This window comes from Harpia harpyja, chromosome 19, assembly GCF_026419915.1.
Source record: "Harpia harpyja isolate bHarHar1 chromosome 19, bHarHar1 primary haplotype, whole genome shotgun sequence".
NCBI classification, from domain to species: Eukaryota; Metazoa; Chordata; class Aves; order Accipitriformes; family Accipitridae; genus Harpia; species Harpia harpyja.
In genome coordinates this window covers 23,062,453-23,081,647 of record NC_068958.1, presented here as the reverse complement: position 1 = coordinate 23,081,647, position 19,195 = coordinate 23,062,453, and the positions used below count along the sequence as shown (strand labels likewise).

General features: G+C 45.5%; 3 protein-coding genes across 5 annotated transcripts; 1 reads left to right on the top strand and 2 right to left on the bottom strand.

Moving 5' to 3' along the window:
• Positions 1-3,305: 3,305 nt before the first annotated feature.
• LOC128154107 (adenosine receptor A3-like) lies at positions 3,306-3,947 on the bottom strand. The gene is given in 1 exon segment (XM_052814212.1): positions 3,306-3,947. A coding segment is annotated over 1 exon segment (642 nt).
• A 561-nt stretch (positions 3,948-4,508) lies between these two features.
• On the bottom strand, positions 4,509-19,191 carry LOC128154108 (adenosine receptor A3-like). Of its 3 annotated transcripts, none has more exons than XM_052814213.1 (5): positions 17,100-19,191; positions 16,649-16,754; positions 16,248-16,336; positions 15,550-15,629; positions 14,373-14,943 (listed from the first exon to the last, which is right to left on the bottom strand). In XM_052814213.1, exons 1-5 carry the CDS (start codon positions 17,128-17,130, stop codon positions 14,884-14,886), a joined length of 366 nt encoding a protein of 121 aa, XP_052670173.1. In that variant the 5' UTR covers positions 17,131-19,191; the 3' UTR covers positions 14,373-14,883. The 3 variants fall into 3 exon arrangements, with proteins under 3 accessions (XP_052670175.1, XP_052670173.1, XP_052670174.1); XM_052814214.1 differs by having other exon boundaries at positions 16,649-16,748; XM_052814215.1 differs by adding an exon at positions 4,509-6,512 and having other exon boundaries at positions 11,561-16,336.
• Positions 6,930-10,660, top strand: LOC128154106 (adenosine receptor A3-like). Its single transcript, XM_052814211.1, has 2 exons — positions 6,930-7,675; positions 8,676-10,660. The coding sequence occupies exons 1-2, from the start codon at positions 7,326-7,328 to the stop codon at positions 9,277-9,279; spliced, it is 954 nt and encodes a 317-aa protein (XP_052670171.1). The 5' UTR covers positions 6,930-7,325; the 3' UTR covers positions 9,280-10,660.
• Positions 19,192-19,195: the final 4 nt, after the last annotated feature.

The window sequence follows — 19,195 nt, the reverse complement described above, 5'->3', positions numbered from 1 at the left end:
CAGGCAGGGTACTGCCTGCAAGGAGGCTGCCTTTTTCTCCCTGCAAGTGTTTTACAGCCCCACCAGAACAAAGGCGGCTGTCGCTGTTGTTGACTCACAGGATAAGATCATTGTTGTGGGATTTTTTTTTCCCCTGCATCTCTGTGTCACTTAGAAATATTTTTTTTTCTAGAAAATCTGTTCTTCTCCCCTCCACCCCCAATGTGAGAAGGGAATCTGTGCTCAAAGCCACAGCTGAGATTGCAGATAGACCATTCCCTTCCTGATCCTTATCTCACCAGGATGTAGGAGGACCCTTGGGGAATAGCTGGAAGCCTTTCACTGGAGCCATCCAAGAACCGAGCAAGCTGACTACAGCCTTTAAATGGCAAATCCATCAAGTGGTCGGGGACCAGGATCTGAAACGCTGTTTAACCCCATCGAACTATGACATCCCTGGGCTCTGCCGCATGGGAGCCACCCTGGCACACAGCCCGACCTGCCCCGGGCACGGGCTCCTCCTCGAGCCGCCTTCTCCGCAGAGCTCTGCGGGCACTGCCGCGTCAGCTAAATAACAGGATCTAAAAATACACCTTCGAACCCTAATCTAAACCAAAGCCTTAAATTGCTGGCTCTCAAACTTAGTCCAGCTGCAACCCGCTCACAGGCGGGTAGCTTTGTGTGACAGCAAAGCCACGGCTGGGTTTCTCTTGGTCTGCGAGTGCTCCAGGGATGGCCCCAGCTCCAAGAGCCCAGCCTGCAGCCTGGGCAGGCAGGAGCAGGGGACAGGAGAGCCAGCTGGATGCCACGCAGCAGGACTGGGAGTAAAAGGTGGTGGGGAACAAAGAGGGGTCTGGTCCCTTCCTCCACCTCAGGCTGGGTCACACCAGCACTTCTGTTGGAGCTCGTCTAGAGGAGGGCCATGAAGATCATCAGAGGGCTAGAGAACTCACAGTCCCTCCTGCTGCCAGCTTTATCAGCCTGCACAAGGTGGCCTGCTTCAAATCACAACTCTTTTTATGAAAAAGTATTACTGTATGTAGCAGCAAAGGCATCCAAATACTCTAACCACACCGACACAACTAGCAGAAGGTTTATATATTATGGCAGCATATATTTATATGTATACACATGAGTACACACAGAGAATATAGCCATAAGCAGCGGTAGGTGGAAGATTGTTAGCACCAATGTACGGAGCTCTGCTGCCTGAGCTCGGCCATATGTTTCCCTAAGCCTCTCGGCAGGAGCACAACACATGCTTATGGGAGCGCAATTTGGTAAGAAGTAAAGGAGGGAACCCTTCGGTCGGGATCTGGGGTTGGATGCCTGTAAACAAATAGAGAGAAGGGGAGGGCAGAGCTGGTTTCCATGCCAAAACGCTCCCTGATCCCACGCTCCGGCCCCACTTGGCTTCTCTGTGCAGGGAGTGTTTAATCACTTTGCAAGCTGTAAAAACCTCCAGCCCAGTGTTTCCTGATGCTGGGGCTGAAGGATGCAGTGGGAGAAGAGCTGAGTGCCCACGGAAGGAGGCTGTGGGGCCACGAGGAGGGATGCAGCATCTGCAGCAGCCCAGGGCATCCCTGGGCTGGGGGTGAAGCTGCGTTCATGCGGGGCAGAGACAGCGGAAGGGCAGAGGTTCGTCCTCCGTTGATGACAGAGGAGTTGCAGCAGCCCAGCAACCTGGTTCTGTCATATTTAGGACAGGAAACAGATGCTGCCTGGCGGAGGAAACATCTGACGAAAATAAGTGCACCTTGTGCCTTCCCCAGCAGGAACCTGGTGGGAACAGGGGGTGCTGGGTGGAAACGCCCCGGTTCAGCCCCAGTCAGGGCAGGTGCAGCTCAGCTGGGTTTGATGGCATTGCCCTCGGCTGCATCAGCGGGGATAGGGGCCCAAAGGGCTTTTTTTCCTTCGGGTCTTTTATTTCTCCTTAGAAGCACAGGGAGCTGGGGCAACGACAGCAGGGATTAGTCACGTACCTGCTGGGGAAGGCGATGTTTCCCTCCTCTTGCAGTAATGCCTGCAGCAGCCCCTTGTGCGATCTGGCCTGAGGGTCATGAAATGAGCTGATGAAGCATTTCTCACCTCACCTACAGCCTGGGAAACATGGGCTCAGTGTACCGCGCCGTCTGGGTACGAAGCAAAACCCCTTCCCTCTGCTCAGAGGCAGGTTTCCAGTCCCAGGTCACACACCTGCGCAGGCACAGGGACACAGGTTTACTGAAGACGGGCTAAGAAAAAGCTATGGGACAATCTATTGCTATTAAATTTTATGGGCTGGTGAAACAAAACCTTGCGCAAAGGCTGCTCATTTTCCTTCTGTTCCAAAGCACCTTTCCGTAAGCGGGTGCTGCTGTCCCATTGAGCCAGGTCAGAGTATTTTTGGACCATGAAGCACCCTCCTGCCAGCAGCTGGACTCTGAGCCCCTCACCCAAGCCTGTGTCCTCTTGACTGCATTTTGCTGTGCTGCTCTTTGAGCAACCAGAAATCGGGCAGCCAGGGTCCGGGCTTCTTGTTACATCCTATAGTACCTTAGCATTTATAGAGAGGTTTGCTCCGTGGCAACACACCAGAGCATTTCTTTGTAGCTCCACCAATTTGAGAAACAGTTTCCTTAAACAGAGCTGAAAAGACAAAGCAAATACTCTTAAAGGAAGAGCCGTTAGCAGGGGCAAAAGTAGTGCCAAAGGCTAATGTCAGCTCTCACTGTCAACCTGCGCTTCGCTGCAGGAGCCCGCTGGTGGGCTGCGCGCAAGAGCCTTGCGCTGCATTTCACCGTCAGTCGGAGCTTCTGGCTCCTGCCCCAGCAGCTGCAGAAATATTCGGGCCAGCCCAAGGGAGAGGGTCGGGGATGGGGAAATGGGTACCCCGGGAGGCTGAGGAAGACCCCGCAGGGTGTCAGGGCACCAGCGGGGACCCGGACCCGCGGGGAACCGCTGCCACCTCCCGGCAGCTCCGGAGCCCGGGCAGGCTTGGTATCGACGGAGCAAAACACCCGTGAGCAGGAGCAAGGCTAACCTCTCCCCCGCACCCAGCACTTCCCCGCCGAGCTACCACTTTGTTCCAAACCTCTCGCACCTTTTGCCTCGGAAATGCAAAGGAGGGAGTTTGTTTGGGGAGCTCGCTAGGAACCTGAACTCGGCATTGCGCTGTCCAGAGCTTAATTAGCTGAACGCAGAAATATACACACAATTGTTGCTTCAGAACACATGATCCAAGAAATACGTCTTGGTGCCTGTGCCATTTCCACCCCACTCTTGTTGTTCCCACGCTGTTTCAGTTGTTGTATCCTGCCCGGACAGACTGATGAGTGGGGCACAGCTCAGACGGTGCTCACTCCCTGCTCCGGTGTGTGGTCTGCGCTAGAAATAACCAACTCCGACTTCTGGAACAGGATGTAAGTCCTCAGAATGAAAGTGTACGTTTCTTTGAACTTCTGTATTTTGAAGGCGTAGACGACGGGGTTCATGGCCGAACTGGCGTGAGACAGCGGGATGCCCAGGTACATCAGAGGCTGCGGGATGGTGCAGGAGGGGCAGAAGTACAAAATGCAGTTCAGGATGCCCAGAGGCAGCCAAGACACTGCAAACAAGAAGAGAATGAGGGACAGATATTTGGCCATTTTGTATTCCTTCCCACAAACTGTTCCTCCTCCTGGAGGACTTGCTGAGCTCGGTCTTAGTTTTATCTACCTGATGTAGAAAATCTTGGTGTAGAGGGCACACATGATGAGCAAGGGAAGGAGGATCCAGGTGAAGAAGCTGAAATACACCACATAATCCATTCTCATCACAGCCAAATAGTGACACTTGATGCAGCTGGAGCTGCCCACGTGCTGGTTCCACCCCAGCATGGGCACCAGCCCCACCAGTACGGACAGGAGCCAGCAGAGTCCCAGAATCACACAAATCCTTTTCTTCGTGATGGCTGTCCTGTACCTGGGTGGACAGGAAGCATCAGCCATGTTTGATGTGAAAAAAGAATACAATATTCAGGAACTTGTGCTTTTAAGCACTCATTTCTGGTTGGTCTAATTCGAGTTAAGCACGGTTCTGTGCAGTTGGTCCTTAGCAGCTTCTGATACTTAAAACGCATTTTGAAACTACAGGGGAACCCCCAAACAATCACCGATCCCTTTTAAATGAGAACCCACAGATGCAGGGTCAAACCCTTTCCTCAGAAATACTGGTTCATTTTGACTCACATCAGTAGAGCAGTATGGTTTTCTCCCAGGGGAAAACATAAAGACCACCACCTTATTCAGACTTCAAGCATATACACATTTATGAGCAACCCTTCCCTGACTCTCTGTAGCTTAAGATTTTCAGGCACTGCTGAATTTCCGGGAGTGCCCAGACTGCTGGTGCTCCTTTTTCTACATTTTGGGGACTTCTGCTTTGCACGAGTTTCTCTCAGAGAACCGATGATGCGCAGGAAGCCCTATGATGCTGCAAATAAGGGAGAAGGAAAATATAAGGGAGGAGAGAAATGGGGAAATATGATGAGATGGGACCTTTGCCCAGACTCACCTGGTCAGCAGCTTCACTCGCAGGTACCTGTCGACTGCAATGGCCAGGAGAGACAGGATCGAGGCGTGAGAAAAGATCATCATCAGGCAGCACACGAACAGGCAGGAGTAGAAATGGATGATAACTCCCAGGCTCACCATGACAGCCAGCGGCGTGACAAGGATCCCCATGGCAATGTCAGTGAGTGCCAGGGAAACGAAGTAAAAGAAGGTGGTCTTCTGAAGAGCTGGGTTCAGCTTCACTGCCCAGATCACCAAGGCATTGCCCGCCACTGCAAATATCCCAATAACAGACTCTATCGTGATATAGATCACATCCAGGTTGCCTACTGACATTTTGGACATCTGAGGCTATTTACATCCAAAATTAAGAAATGCTGCACTGAATTCTTTTTTTTCCCCTCCAACAGCCAGGTCAGAAGCCAGCTCCTCCCTGATCTGCCTTAAATTAAGTCCCTCACTCAGAATTTTGCACACTTTCCGATCTGCATACACAACCCTTTAAAGATGAGTGGAGCAAGTTGTCCATGAAGATCCATTTATCAGACCTTCTACAACACATCCTGTAACATCTTTCTGTCCTCTTGAGGTTTCAGCACATTTATGTATGCTTTTGTAGAGGAGTCAACTTTATATAGTGGCAGGATCACACTATGAACAAACCACAGGGGTTACCTGTTGCATGTGGTAATTTTGCTAGTCTATTTTAACTCCAAACACACCCCCTCCTTCCCAGCTGCGTGCTCTGTACTGCCTAGCAGGGTGAATTAGCCAATGCACAGCTCTACAGCATTGCAACTAGATTGCTCTGTCTCTGAGCTGCTGTAAAGCCTGCTCAGTCTATACTACACGCAGTATGTAGCATCAGAGAAAACAGGGTCAAAGGACCTTGAGTGATCTAGTCCATTCCCCTGCCACAAAGAAGGGGTGGGGAGGGCAAATGTGAAGACACTCAGCTGGATTTTGGGTGAGCAAAAGGCAAACAGAGGGAGAAACATTTTGTTTTGACTCTTTTACACAAGCTGCTCCCCTAAGGTCCCACGCCGTACCAAGTTCTTGCTCTCAGGAGCTCCGTTTACAGCAGGCGCAGGGCAGCAGAGGAGCGTGGGCCCTACTAAAGCCGCTATAACTCAGCTTTGCAGTAGCTGTCTCTGCAAGAGGCGTTTGGCTGCAGCCACAGGAGTGGGTGACAGAAAAAGGAAGCTGGCAGCTGAGGTCAATAGAGGAGATGCGCAGCGAGCGCAGGAAGCCGGCAGCGCTCTTACCCAAGCATGGCCGGCAGCCAGGAAGACACAGACTTTCCCCACGTCCGCTCAAAGCTGCGAAGTGCCAGCTGCCCAGGTACTTCCCAGAGAAGTAGCTCATTCAGCTTGCAGAAGCTTAGCATACACCCCGGCTGTGACCTTCACATGCCTCTCCTGGGATTTATCTCCTGCACCCACAGATATCCAGTGTCAGATTTGACCAGAAAACCAGCACAGCCAAGTGCAGTTGTGGACTGGGACTGTCTATAGAGAGCTCACCATTTTCCCAGCAGTAATTCTAACAAAATGCCAGGTAGTCAGGGAGCAAGAAGCGCTTACATCAATTTCAAGGAAGAGGAATTTGTCCAACTCTTCTGACAGCAGAGAATAAAGAAGTCTCATTTATTTCTGGCTCTGTCTCCTCCGAGGGCTGATTTCACTTCCCCGTCCTCAGTTTTGCCAGAAAGTTGGGTGGAAGAGATGGAGGACTCGGTGTCTGGGAAACTGAGTACTACCCATGTTTGCTTAAGGCTTCATTACACTAATACGGCACCATCCACCTAATCGTTTACTTGCTTTTTGCTCATTCCTGGAGAGCGGGCATTTCTATTTGCCGAAGAGCCAGGTCACCCTGCGACTCACAGGCTGACACGAGCTCACATGCTTGCATCTCAGCTCAGTTTCATCTGAAATGGGAGCAGCTCTTTCCCTGCAGACCCACGTCAAGGAGCAAGGCACCATGCACTGCCGGGCTCACCTGCAGCAAACAGATCACAGCTTTCACACCCTCTCCCTGCTACTTCCCATCACTTCCCACACCTTTCCTCAGTTTCTCCATCTCCCATAAACAAAGCATAGGAAAGCATGCCACTCTCTGAACATGACTTGTTTTGCCGTCACTGATTTCTAGCAGAAATGAGGGCTCTCACTGAAAACATCACCTGCATTACAAGTGTTCTTGTCAGACTGAGAAAGGTCTAAGTAAAGAGTGTTTTTCGGCCACCTCAGGGCCCTAACTGAAATGGTATACTCTGAATTAAATCAAGCACTGGAATTTAACAAAATACCCTTCTAACATCCCCCGAACTTGCCTCATTTCCTATAGCGACCACAGGGTGATTATCTGGATTGATAAGTGGCAACTTCACACAATCAACTCTGGTTATAGTTCTCCCACTTCGGCTTGGAAGAAGCAGCAGTTAAAGTATTTGTTTATAGGTTGCTGGTAAGCAGGCTTGTGGAAGCTTTTCAATTTTTTTTTCCTTCAAATAGCTTTCCAAAGTACTTTACTGATACCAGGCTGCTGAAGGGATGCTGTGAGCTTCAGGAGATGTGTCCAGAGTGGGGAGCAGCTCCTGGCTGCTAAGGTATTTGCAGCTCTGTGGAAAGGCAACAGCTGATTTGCTGCCTGAGTGCTGAGGACGTGAAACACTGGAAGGGGCTTGCACACTGGAGAGTCACTGGAGCAACTGAGCACCAGACACTGAGGACTAATCCCACATATGGTCATCAATGCCCACACTCCCTTCTGCAGCTCAAGCAAGGGTGGGAGCATCTCCAGCAACTTGCCATGCCAAACGACAGCCTGGCACTGAGCAGCCTGGATGGGATTTACATCGGTACCGAGTGCTTGGTCGCTTTGTTTGCCACATTGGGTAACATCCTGGTCATATGGGTGGTGAAGCTGAACTCGACATTTCAGAACACGACTCTGTACTTCATCGTTTCCCTGGCACTGGCAGATATTGCGGTGGGGATCCTCGTCATGCCCCTGGCCATTGTGGTGAGTCTGGGCATCAGCATCCACTTCTACACCTGCCTATTTATGTGCTGCCTGATGGTGGTTTTCACTAACGCGTCCATCCTCTCCCTCCTGGCCATCGCGATCGACAGGTACCTGCGAGTGAAGCTGCCAACTAGGTGAGTGCTGGACCACCGTGGGGCCCTCCGCTCGCCCCGCTCCTGCCAGCTTTCCCATGCCCAGCCTCTGCCCCATGGGTGCCACCTCCTCTCTCCTCCTTAACTTGGCCCTTTTCTAACAAATATTTACTCTAAACGCTTGCTTGCACATGGAGAAAATACCTGTGCCTAAAAGCCCACCCAAGACAAACTTTGTACAGCAGGACCCAGTCCCGGCAGTTAATAAAGCAGCATGGACAGACCCTGGTGGGGTTCAGGTGGGGCCAACAGCTCGGCGTTATTGCTGATCAGAATTTGGCCACAGGATGAGTCTGTAGTCAAACAGTTTAATTCTTCAGATGTTTTGTTAATTGCACAAGATGCTGAAAGTACTATAGATTTCTTTGGGTGTCTGAGACTAGTCTTTTAAATAATGTTCCTTTTAGTGTTTGCTGAAAATACAAAAGAAGTAACAGACTTATTAAATGCTAACTTAAGAAGTCATTCACTTTTTGTATTTGAATGGAAAAGTATGTAAGCTAGAAATACAAAGCATAACCTCAAGCATGAAAGAAGTCATATTTTTTTATGGGGAAAGGACCTATAAAATTGAAGAATGAAACAACAGTTTGGTCCTACAAATGGCATAAACCAAATGTAAAGAGTAAGGTACACCCAAGGAAGCTGAAAAATAATATAGGACTGCTAATAGTAGAAAAGCAGTATCTAGGCAAGAGGAGAACTAAGATCATAATGAAATAAGAAATGAAACAGCTGAAAACATCCAATTGTAAAGGGGGGAAGTTAAACATGGTTCTTCTTATGGGTGCTGCAAACTAACTGTTACAAATGAAGAGTTAGGGCTTGTCTCAAAACAAGATTTGGTTTCCCCCTAAAAAAAAAGTTAATGCTCCACTCTGTGACAATAAACCTGTAGTATTTGAACATGCGAGTTCTTGAAATCATCCTTAGCTATTTTAAACACTTCTGTTTAACACAACCTGGTTTTGTTCCCCAACAGATATAAAATAATCACTACAGAGAGAAGAGTTTGGTGGGCACTGTGTTTGTGCTGGTCTGTGTCACTGCTGGTAGGATTAGTCCCCATGTTTGGATGGAACAAGACAGAACCAAGAAACTCTGACCTTTTCAGGTGTCGATTTACCTCAGTGATGAGGATGGATTACATGGTATATTTTGGCTTCTTCACATGGACCCTTGTCCCTCTGCTCATCATGTGTGCTCTGTATGTTGAGATCTTTTACATCATCCGGACAAAGCTAAGTCAAGGTACAACCAACCTGAGAGGGGCAGGAGGTTTTTATGGACAGGAGTTCAAGACAGCCAAATCTCTAGCGCTTGTTCTCTTCCTGTTTGCAATATCATGGTTGCCTCTGTGCATTATAAACTGTGTTTCCTATTTTTACCCTGAGTGTCACATCCCCCCGTATTTGATGTACTTGGGAATCCTGTTATCCCATGCCAATTCTGCCATGAACCCCATTGTCTATGCCTGCAAGATAAAGAAGTTCAAAAACACATACCTTTTAATTTTAAGGACCTATATCCTGTGCAAAAAACCAGACCCAGTTTTTACAGAGCAAACAACAGACCAACAGTCATAAATAAAGAACAAATGTTGACCTGACAGTATATACCAGACCATTGATAAACCACTTTGATTTGTTAAGAAACTCAGGGGAAAGTGTGTGTTGTTTAATTTACTCCCGCTCTTGCAGAAACTGTTCTATGGTAAGGGCAAGCTCCTCTTACTCAATCTGATGCACATTTGACATTAAGCCCAAAAGGATAATTTATGACCTTCTGCATTATTGTACCCCAGAGAACTCTGCTTGATGGTTGCTGTACCAAGCCCAGATCTTCCAGGCAAGCATCTTCATTTAACAGGACATTCCTATTTTTATTTATTGGCTTGAACATTATTTGGTAGAGCAGCAACCCAAAGCACTGTTACCAAGGCAGGCATTTTGCTCCTAGTTCCCCAGCTTGGATCCATGACCAGCTGGTAAAAACCAGTGCTTGTTCACTTCTAGCTTCAACTCAAAACTGAGAAGTCTTTGTTACAATTTTGATTTCACTTTTTGCCCAGTTATAGGCCCTTTGCTTACACACAGCCAGACGTGCCCTGATTTTTTTTGTTTTGTCCAGTAGCACCTGTGCAATAAAACTATAGCATCTCCTGCGACACCTCCACCTGCAGATGACCTGCATTGTGAAATTACCCTCACCCGCTGCTGATAGTCCCGCTGCTGACCATCTCAGCTGAAAGGCCAGAAGCTGCACTGACTTCGGTGACCACCTTCTTCTTTGAGGGAGATCCTGTCAGTGGGAGGCTTCCATTGCTTTTAAATCAAGGCAATGCTCACCCCAGAAGCCTGCAAAATTGGCCTCAGATATAGAGCACCAGGCAAAAGCTGAACTGCCGAACACACTGAAGCTCTTCATTAGTGAGATATGCTGGGTACAGGGGAGCATGCCAGGAAGAGATAACTGTCAAAAAATTAACTAATGATATCTTTAAGTTCTTCCCTCCTCCCCCAGCTACCTGACCAAGGATAGAATCAACTATCCCAAAACCATCAAGGATGCCTTTTCCTTATTTGTTACTAAAAAGCATCCATTTGGGGGATTCTTCCGGCACAGCATATTCCCATGCTTAATTCTCCCTACAATCACAAACTGTTTTCCTAACACCTGATTCAAATGTAATTTGCTGCAAGTCTCCTCTGTAAACCTGAAGAACAGTTGGTCTTTGTAACAACCTGTTACAGACCTGAAGACTACTGTAAAGGTATATGTAAATATGTGTCTATATACGTCTTTGTACTAAATCATTTCAAAATACAGAAGAGATACTTAAGAGAAATTTTGTCCAGTATTGTTTGCTTTTTTTACATAGAGATTGGTTGGGTCCACTGAAAAATAGGAAAAATATGTTCTTTGTTGTTGGTAATGGAGCAGCTCGCAATCCAGGCATGTCCTCACAGACTATTCCTACACCCTTTGTTTTCTCTGTCAATTTAGACTAAATTTGAGTCTGGTCAACTTGTGCTGCAGTGTTGTCATGTTTTCATGAATAATAATAAATATTAGGTAGATTTTATATTAATTCAGCCTGCTTGTCTCCCATGACAATCAAAAAAAGCAGCCTGCATGAAATCTCCACACTGTTTTAGTTGGTGTCTCGACTAGGATGGCAACAGAAATTGCAGTAAATATTACACCACAGTTCACACAGCCTGTTTTTAGGGAACATGGGTCAAGCTGAAAACAGGTCGTTAAAGGTCAGGATCTTTTTTCTCCATCTTTAAATAATTAAAGTGGTCTAGAAAAACCCAGAAAAGGGAATGCACCATTCTGTTGTTTATCTCAGAAAGTGTTGGCGTCTGTTCCTTTAACTGAGATCAGACATCTCAATTTATTATCTGATGTAACCCCTGTCACAGGCCAAAGCTCTGCCCATTACACACTTAACTCTATTAATAAACAGGCCAGCAAAGGAAGTCACTGCACAAGTACATCAGAATTTTGCTACATGATCTTTCATTATCAGTTGATAGAACTGATTGCTTTCAGCAGAAAAACAGGTCCCACCTAAAGAGCAGAAAATTATTCATTAGAATGATGCACAGCAAACTTTGCCTCTGTATTTTTGAGAAACTGAGAAAAGAGGGAACACCACCAGCACCAAGCTTGCCTAGCAAGCTGCCTGACAAACTCCAAGAGAACAAGGCATAAGTATATGGAGAAAGAACAGAAACAGAGCGGACGGAGAGCAGGGGAAGCCATCCTGCCTTCTGAAAGGCAGCTGCAAAGGAGAGCAGTCTCAGCAAGCTGACTGACCCTGCTCAGCTGCCCGAGAGGGAACTCCAGGCAACAGCTCACCTTTTAGTGATGAAGCAAGACACTCACCACGGCTGGACCCAGCCAGTCTCCATAAGGCGACCAGAGGAGGAACTGCCCTGCTGAGGGAGAAGGTTCATCAACTGGCTTCTGCCACTGCCGGTGCTGGCTGGAAAATGCTCATGCAGGTCTAGGTCGCTGGTTCTCACTTCCAGCAGTTACTCTGGAAATAGTTGTGGCTTCAGACCCAGGCAGAGGTCAGATGGGCTGAACAATGCTTAAACTAGATGCAAAGATGGGTGAAGGAGCATACTAACAGTCCACATGTACACAAATATCACCCAGGGAGAGCAAAGGATTTAGCTCTCCTGGGAGAGCCGACTTATTGCTGGCTGAGGGAAATGCAGCCTGACAGTCACATCAACATCATCGCTGTAGCTCTAATAATCCATCCTTTTAACATTGCAACCAGGTGTCAATTCCAAAATGCCAGGGAATATCACGGGCCACTACTGTCCATGTATCCTTCAAAGCACCGTTTGACCCGTGAGCCGTTTCTGTCCACCCTCCCAGGGTTGGACAATTTGTACTGGACTTTCCCATACCCAGGCAAATTCCTTGCAAATTCCTGCTGTGAAAGCTTGTCTTTAGGGAGACCACAAGTACAGACACCTCTAGCAGAAACCTACTGAAACAGTGAAAATGGGAGAGCCAGAATAGCGAAACAGAGGACACGCAACCCCTCCTCTATTCTGATTAGCAGGTGCAGTTGTCCCAAATTCCTCTAGCTGTCTATAAAACAGAGAGGTGTCTGATGGCCACCATTAAAACCTGTGCATGACTATACAGAGCTCTTGGCATGGGAAAGGGAGAAGCGGGTGCTCTGGGATGAGTCTGGGACTCATCAGCAGCCACACAACAAATGGAGGTTCTCTGTCACCCTCTAGCTCCAAGGGCTGTACCACACTCAGCTCTCTAGGTAGGCACAGAAAAGTGCTGTGCTGCGGTTGGCAATGTTCCACAAAGTACACGAAATGGTTGTGCTAAGTCTCAGTACAATTCACGGTGAGGAAACATCTACATGACAAACCCGACATCTTAGCTGGTCTGGGTGTAAAGGGAACTAGGCCTTAAGCCTCATTGTTTCTAAGACTATTCGTATCAGACATATAACTAATGATTAGAGATTGCTTTAGATGCAATTAATAGAATACAGGTGCTTACAAAACAACATGCATAAGCTGCTTATTTGTCCTATGTGTAGCCCCCACCATGGCTGGCTAAAAACCCAGTCAAGCTGAATCAACAGAAGAAGGATCATACATCTTAGACCTAAGACATAGGAGTAAGTGATTAACTTTAGAGCAAGATAAATTAACAGAATAGCCTGAGTGATTTTCAGAAATTCAAAGGTGATTTTTGATGTGTAAGAAGATAAGTGATTGTGGTGACCCAAGACCTTCTGCCTACGACCACTAACTTCAGAACCGGGACACGAGATTTGATGAGATAAATTGATGAATGATAACGACATGGGAACCTAGATCAACTGGAAAATTACAAAGTCTTTGGACTGGGATAATGGGTGGTAAAAGGTATATAAGACTGAGAAATTTCTGGAAGCTTGCCATTCACTGCGGTGGTGGCCCAACTCTGAGTTGGTAATGAAGCAAAACTAGAGAAACCCACAACTGAAAATCTTCTAACACTGGGGCAGGGGGGAAAGGCTGTGGTGAGTCACCTTTTCTTGCACTTCTAAACACAGGATCTAATCTGACAGTATCTAATGCAGGAATGGAGAGTTCTTGTCGCTATGGTGAAGTAACATTTCTGCAAGCCCAGTAAATTTTCAGACCTTCTTATTTCTCAGTTGCTGTCAGGCAGAAGAGTAACATTGTTATTAATTTTAAACAAAACAAAAAAAAATTGTGCACCAACCACAATCATCCCTCATGAACCTCTCAGCAGCTGCACATTTTGAGGAGTAATATGAGTAATATGGTATTTTCTCTATTAAATAGCGCTTGAAGAAACTGCCGTGACTGAGATGAGAGCAAATAGCAAAACAAAGAGCTCAAGTTCTACTCCTGACCCTGTAAAACAGTCAGCAGCCTTATGGACAACCCCTCTCAAGCCAGATTTCAGAATGTAATGGTGTCGTGCACCTGCTTTTCAGTGGTCCCCCAGACTTCCACCAGCTTCTGCAGTCACAGAGGCAGGACAACTCAACAGAGCTGGCAGAGGTAGAGCCACTGCTCTGCTAACTGCTTGTTGGAAAGACACCAAATGCACCACATCTAAGCTGAGATAAATCCAGCTGTCCAGCCGTGGCTTCGTGCTGTCATCAGGCGGCACATCCAGTCTCACTCACTGGAAGCCTCTCGGACTTGCTGTCTTCAGCTGCAGCGCACAGGAGGCTGTAGGACCCGAGGCACTTGTCCTGCCTAAGACATTCCTCTAGAAAGGTGTTTACAATAGCACGGACACAAACATCTGCATTTTCAGAAAAGAGAAATACCTGCAAGAATCTGACACTCTCTGGTGACCAGAAACAAGGAGGCTTCTGAAGCCCAGAGGGCTGAGGCGGCAGGAAACTTTGCTCCAATTCAGCCTTGCCCGAGAAGCATTGGACAACAGATGGAGATCACTGTACTTACTTGGACAACAAACCTCCCATCTGTGGGCACAGGAACAGGCAGAGAAGCTTCTCTGTGGCTGCTAAGACTGAGTCACTAGTGGTAGCTTATTCCCCAGTTTATGGAAAGGGGAGGAGTTTTAACTTTTTACAATATATTTGGAACACTATGGGTAATAACACATGAACGAACATTTCCAGAAATTTTGACTGTCACACTGTGATTGTGTACTTCTTTTATGTGACCCAATCAGGAAGCAGACATTTGCATACAAACAGTTCATTATCGTATCATAACTTCAATAAGCAGAAAATAACTAATCAGAGCACTTGGCAATCATAAAACAAGAAAAATGCTATAGTCAGTGACAGAAAAGGGAAACATAAGGGCACAGACACGAATAAACACAGAGTAACATTTCCATTTTCCAATTCTCTTTGGTAGTTCAAAGCAATAGCAAACACAAATGGAAACTTTACAAGTGCATTGTAAGGACTTAATGAGATTTCTACAGATGAGGAAATAGGGTATAAAAAGCAATTTGTCCACAAGCATTGGCAAGCAGTTCGGAATAGGAGACATTAGTTTCCCCTTATAATTATAAAATGAGCTGATGTTACATACGGCAGTGCTGGCATTCTCAGAGCACTATAGGCCTTGATATAACGTTCTGGTAGCATTTGATATTCAGAAAGTGCAAGTGTCTTCATTTCACTAGAAAATTCATCATCACACAACCATTGGTGTCTGACTTCGCTGGAAAGCCAGAGTGGTGTAGGCAACCTCATTCTGGGGATGTGAAAGAACCCACAAACATTAGAGAGCATGCAAGCATCACATCTCGGGCATGAATTTCCTGCTTTTAATTTGTCCTCAACGCTACACTCCCTAAGCAGTCACAGCCTGTCCCTGCACACGGGAAATTAGTAAACGCTATGCTGGATCAGACCACTTATTAGTCTAGCTCAGGATGCTGGGTCAGCTCTGCATTAGGGGCTTCCAGAGAATATCATGACTGAGAACTACAGAAATGTTTGCCCTTTGAAAGATTTTCCCCTAACCTGCCTAATTAGTGGTTTAGTTAAGTCCCAGCATCCTTGAAATATGTGGGGAGTATGGCATTTGAGCCCTTGGATAACAGAGAAGGAATATCTTTCCTCCTACTGTCCAAGTACCTCCTCAGGTAACTCCTTGGACTACTATAAATACAGGCTGAAGCCTTGGATGCAGAAAAGAAAGCACTTTTCCTTAGTCAAAAGAACTGTCAACTAACACTTGAGTCTTGCAAGAGCAAACCTCTTTTCTCTCCCCCCCCCCCCCAATTAATATTTACCATTCTGTCAAGAATCTGAAGTCTCTGCATAAAGTCTTAGAAATAATAGTTGTGACCTTTACCTGGATGTTCTTAGCAGATTCCTCAGTCACTGTCTGGGAGGAAACTTGCTCTTGTAAATTTTGGTGGGATCTCTTACACTCTAGGAAGGAGAGGGATACCAGTCTCAGCTGTCTGCACCGTGTTTGGAGACAGCAGTGCAAGAGAGGCTCAAGCCAGAGCAGCACCAGGAGTGTGTGGCTTGGACGTAGCTTGTAAAATCTGTCACTGACCTTCACTGCAAAGTGAGCAGTTTGGCAGCCCAAGCAGAAGGGTAGCCCAAATCCCTGCCCACCTGTTGGAAGTGGCTAGGTTGAAAGTGACTGATGAATTTGGTGAGAACCCTGTGTGGCCAGTGTAAGGATGCAAAAAAAAAAAAAAAAAACACCAACAAAAAAACCCAAACCAAAACACAACCAACAAAACCCACCACAACTCATCAGTGCTAAAGTTAATTCTTCCATGAAAACAGCCCCTGGGATAATTCATGAGGAGTTATTGCCAGGAATGACCTGTCCATCAATACATTAATTATTCAAGGAAGACATAATCTGTAGAAGTTACTCTGAAACCCTGGTGCTGTAAGATGCAGCCCAGAAGAAGAAGAGCACAGAAACTTAGCACCCTCCGTGTAAGATGTACAGCACAAGATGTTAAGCACTTCTCTGCCACCAGGTCTGTGTCATCATGCTGCTGTTATTCTCACCGCTCTGCCACTTACTTTTTCTGAAGAGGCAGATGATTGCAAAAACCAGAACAGCCAAGAGGATGCCAGAGGTAAACGCTAGCAATATGCAGAGTATTTCATGGCTGTTGATACACAGAAAATAGTCAGAATCTCCAGTTTTAACAGAGGTGTTGAAGAATCAGTAATGCTCAAATTCACCAAAGCTTTATGAAATGTAATACATCACTTATCCCAAGCCCCACGAGATTAAAAGGTGTGTATCTGCATTAAGCATCACTATGAATTAAATATCTAGTGCACAGACTAGGAAATTCTAAGCAACCTTTTAAAACCCCAAGACATAAAATGTACTACATATAACTCCTCCCTTGCAGGAGTCTGCAGTCTCACGGAACTCTGTGTTTGAAGTCAGGAAATAAAGGCGGAACATTTACTTATCAATCCAGCATTTGACTTCTGAAGCTTCCAAGCCAACCGTAGAGGTATATACAGTGGTAGGTACAGTGAGAGTAGTGGAAATGGGTGCTGGTGTAACTGGAACTGAATAGAAAAAAAAAAAACAAACCCAAACAAAACCTGATTTTAAAATGTGTTAATTTCTCCAGTAATATGAGAAGCAACAAAAACTACGTAGAGGCATACACCTATTCAAGTAAGTATTATTGTAAGTATAACATTTCTCTATCAGAAGGCTGAAAGTGCAAAACGCCAGACAGAAAAATTTAGTTATTCATATTATTACTGTCCCACAGCAGCCTTTGGCAGCCATGCAGTTCTTCCAAATGCATACATCTCCTGCTAAGCTACCCCCATAGTAGCCCTTTCTGAGTCAGGACAGTATCAGTCAAGAACACTACGTTTAAGAAAACTCCTTAAAGAGAATACCTGCACGTGCTTTTGAGGAGCTACCTCCCATTCTCTCCAAATACCACTGAACAGTAAGAGAAGCTAAAAGGAGGGGAAAAAAAAAAAGTTGTATTTATATACATATACACATACACATGCACACTAGAGCAAAACAAACCTGTCACCCTCTTCTAAGTCACAGGCTTTAGTTTTTATCAATTTTTCAGACATCTTACACAAACTGGCACAAAGCCACAGCAGCAAACCAGCAGTTACTCAGCATGAATCCTGGTCCCCAGTGTCTTGTTCCTGTGCATACACATGCACATTCACTACGTTTTGATGAACACGTTGCCTTCTTTCAAAAGGACGGAGTATATTTAATAACTAAAAAAGCGCCCACAGTATTATCTTTGCGGTAGCTAGAACTGAGTGAACTTTATGAACATCTTCATAATCAGAAGCAGCTTTGAAAAAATGGCCCTTTTTCTTTCTCAAGTTACATTGACTTTTTCCGCCAAAGCAGGAACAGTAACTTTCTTCTCAAATTTGGGGGTGGAGTCTTAAAGATACAGAAATACCAGTCTACTACAACATTCCTACCCTGGTATTTCTCACTACATGGCTTGCAAACTGCACATTGTGAGGAACGTGGAAGTAACGCCGACAACAATGTGAAAATAAACATTCTGTTCTCTCTTGCTGCCATCTTTTTCTACCGCATGCCAATTACTGCCCACATTCCAGAAGAGTGAAACGGTTCAAACCTCCCAGTTTCCTACACCAAGTCGACAAGCATGCTCTGTTTGCAGTAATAAAGAATAAGTGATACAGCTCCATCTTACCTCACTCCATAGAACTGCTGCCCACCTCCTGGTAGTACAACTCCTGAAGCGTTAGCACAGCAGTTTAACCGCTTGCTTTGTGAAAAGAACGTCTGTCAAACTAGTTAAAGCTCAAGTGTCATTCAAACGTGGGGTTACACAAATATGGAAGTTGAGCAACTTCAGTTTTTAATTAAAAAAACAGGAAACTGAAAAACATCTGTGTTCTCAGGACCTGTTGATCTAAAAATAAGTCAGCTTCAGCTTAAGTTAGCTTACTTTTAAGTAAGGTTCTTACCTCTAAAGAACACCTTTTTTTGCTTAACTCTTGTATTGAAAAGCGTAGAAAACTGTACTATTTTACTAACTCCACTAAAAATAAGCATTTCCCTACTGTAGTACCAATCCACATAAAAGAGGCACATAAGCACACCCTAGTCTGCTTACTTAAGTTTATTTACTAAATAAATCACTTCCCAATACAGAAAGGAGATTATAAGTGCTTTGCTCAGCTAGGACATTTGAGATATAACAAAATCCTTCAGGGAGTTTCTTATAAAAAGAAAATGAAAGGGCTTATATTGTGTATTATCATAATACACATAAAACTACTTTCCTTGTTACACACAAAAAAAAAGCAAGCAACTTTTTTTTCTGTGAAAATCCAGAAAAAAACTACCCTCTAGAATAAACCTATCCATTTCACCATTTTAAACTTACTACTGGCAAGCTCAGTTAAAGCTAAGTTTTCTTGTAGCTTTTGATACATTTCCTGCCAGCTGCATCCTTTTTCACACCGAACAGGATGATGCTTTCAGCACTATTTGAAGCTTTGTTATGAAAGTGTTGTTTTCAGTTCATTTTTAAAATCAGGACATTCATTCAGAGTACCTCCAAGTATTGGACTAGGTGAACGGGAGCACTGGCACTCATTTTGATTTTAGAACATGTTTATGATTACAGTAGATACCTATAGGTCATTATCACACAGAATTCTAAACCAAACACTTATCACTGTATTAGCACCAGAATTTTTCACTGTGAAGTTCTGCATCTTATCTCTGGAAGCGTTCATGACCAAACAAGGAACAAAACAGAATTGTGCATACTGTGGTTGCAAGTAATCCCCCACTGCAAACTAACTGTAGTGGTTTTTGTGACTGATTTAGCTACTTCAAACACAAAAAGAAAATTACTGTTGCTACTGCTAGTGAAAGACAGCAGAGTGGTTTTTTTGTTGGTTTAATGATACTTTAGAATCATACAGTTTCCAACAGTAAGTAATGAGACACATGTCAGCGGATCAGACGT

Bases quoted from the DNA above. Each gene is read 5' to 3' on its own strand.
- LOC128154106 (XM_052814211.1), top strand. From the start codon at position 7,326: ATGCCAAACGACAGCCTGGCACTGAGCAGCCTGGATGGGATTTACATC. The intron at 7,676-8,675 runs GTGAGTGCTGGA...GTTCCCCAACAG, and splicing joins CGAGTGAAGCTGCCAACTAG to ATATAAAATAATCACTACAG.
- LOC128154108 (XM_052814213.1), bottom strand. From the start codon at position 17,130: ATGGGAGGTAGCTCCTCAAAAGCACGTGCAG. The intron at 16,755-17,099 runs GTATTCTCTTTA...TTTTCTATTCAG, and splicing joins CTCCTCAAAAGCACGTGCAG to TTCCAGTTACACCAGCACCC. The intron at 15,630-16,247 runs GTAAGTGGCAGA...TCTCCTTCCTAG, and splicing joins CATCTGCCTCTTCAGAAAAA to AGTGTAAGAGATCCCACCAA.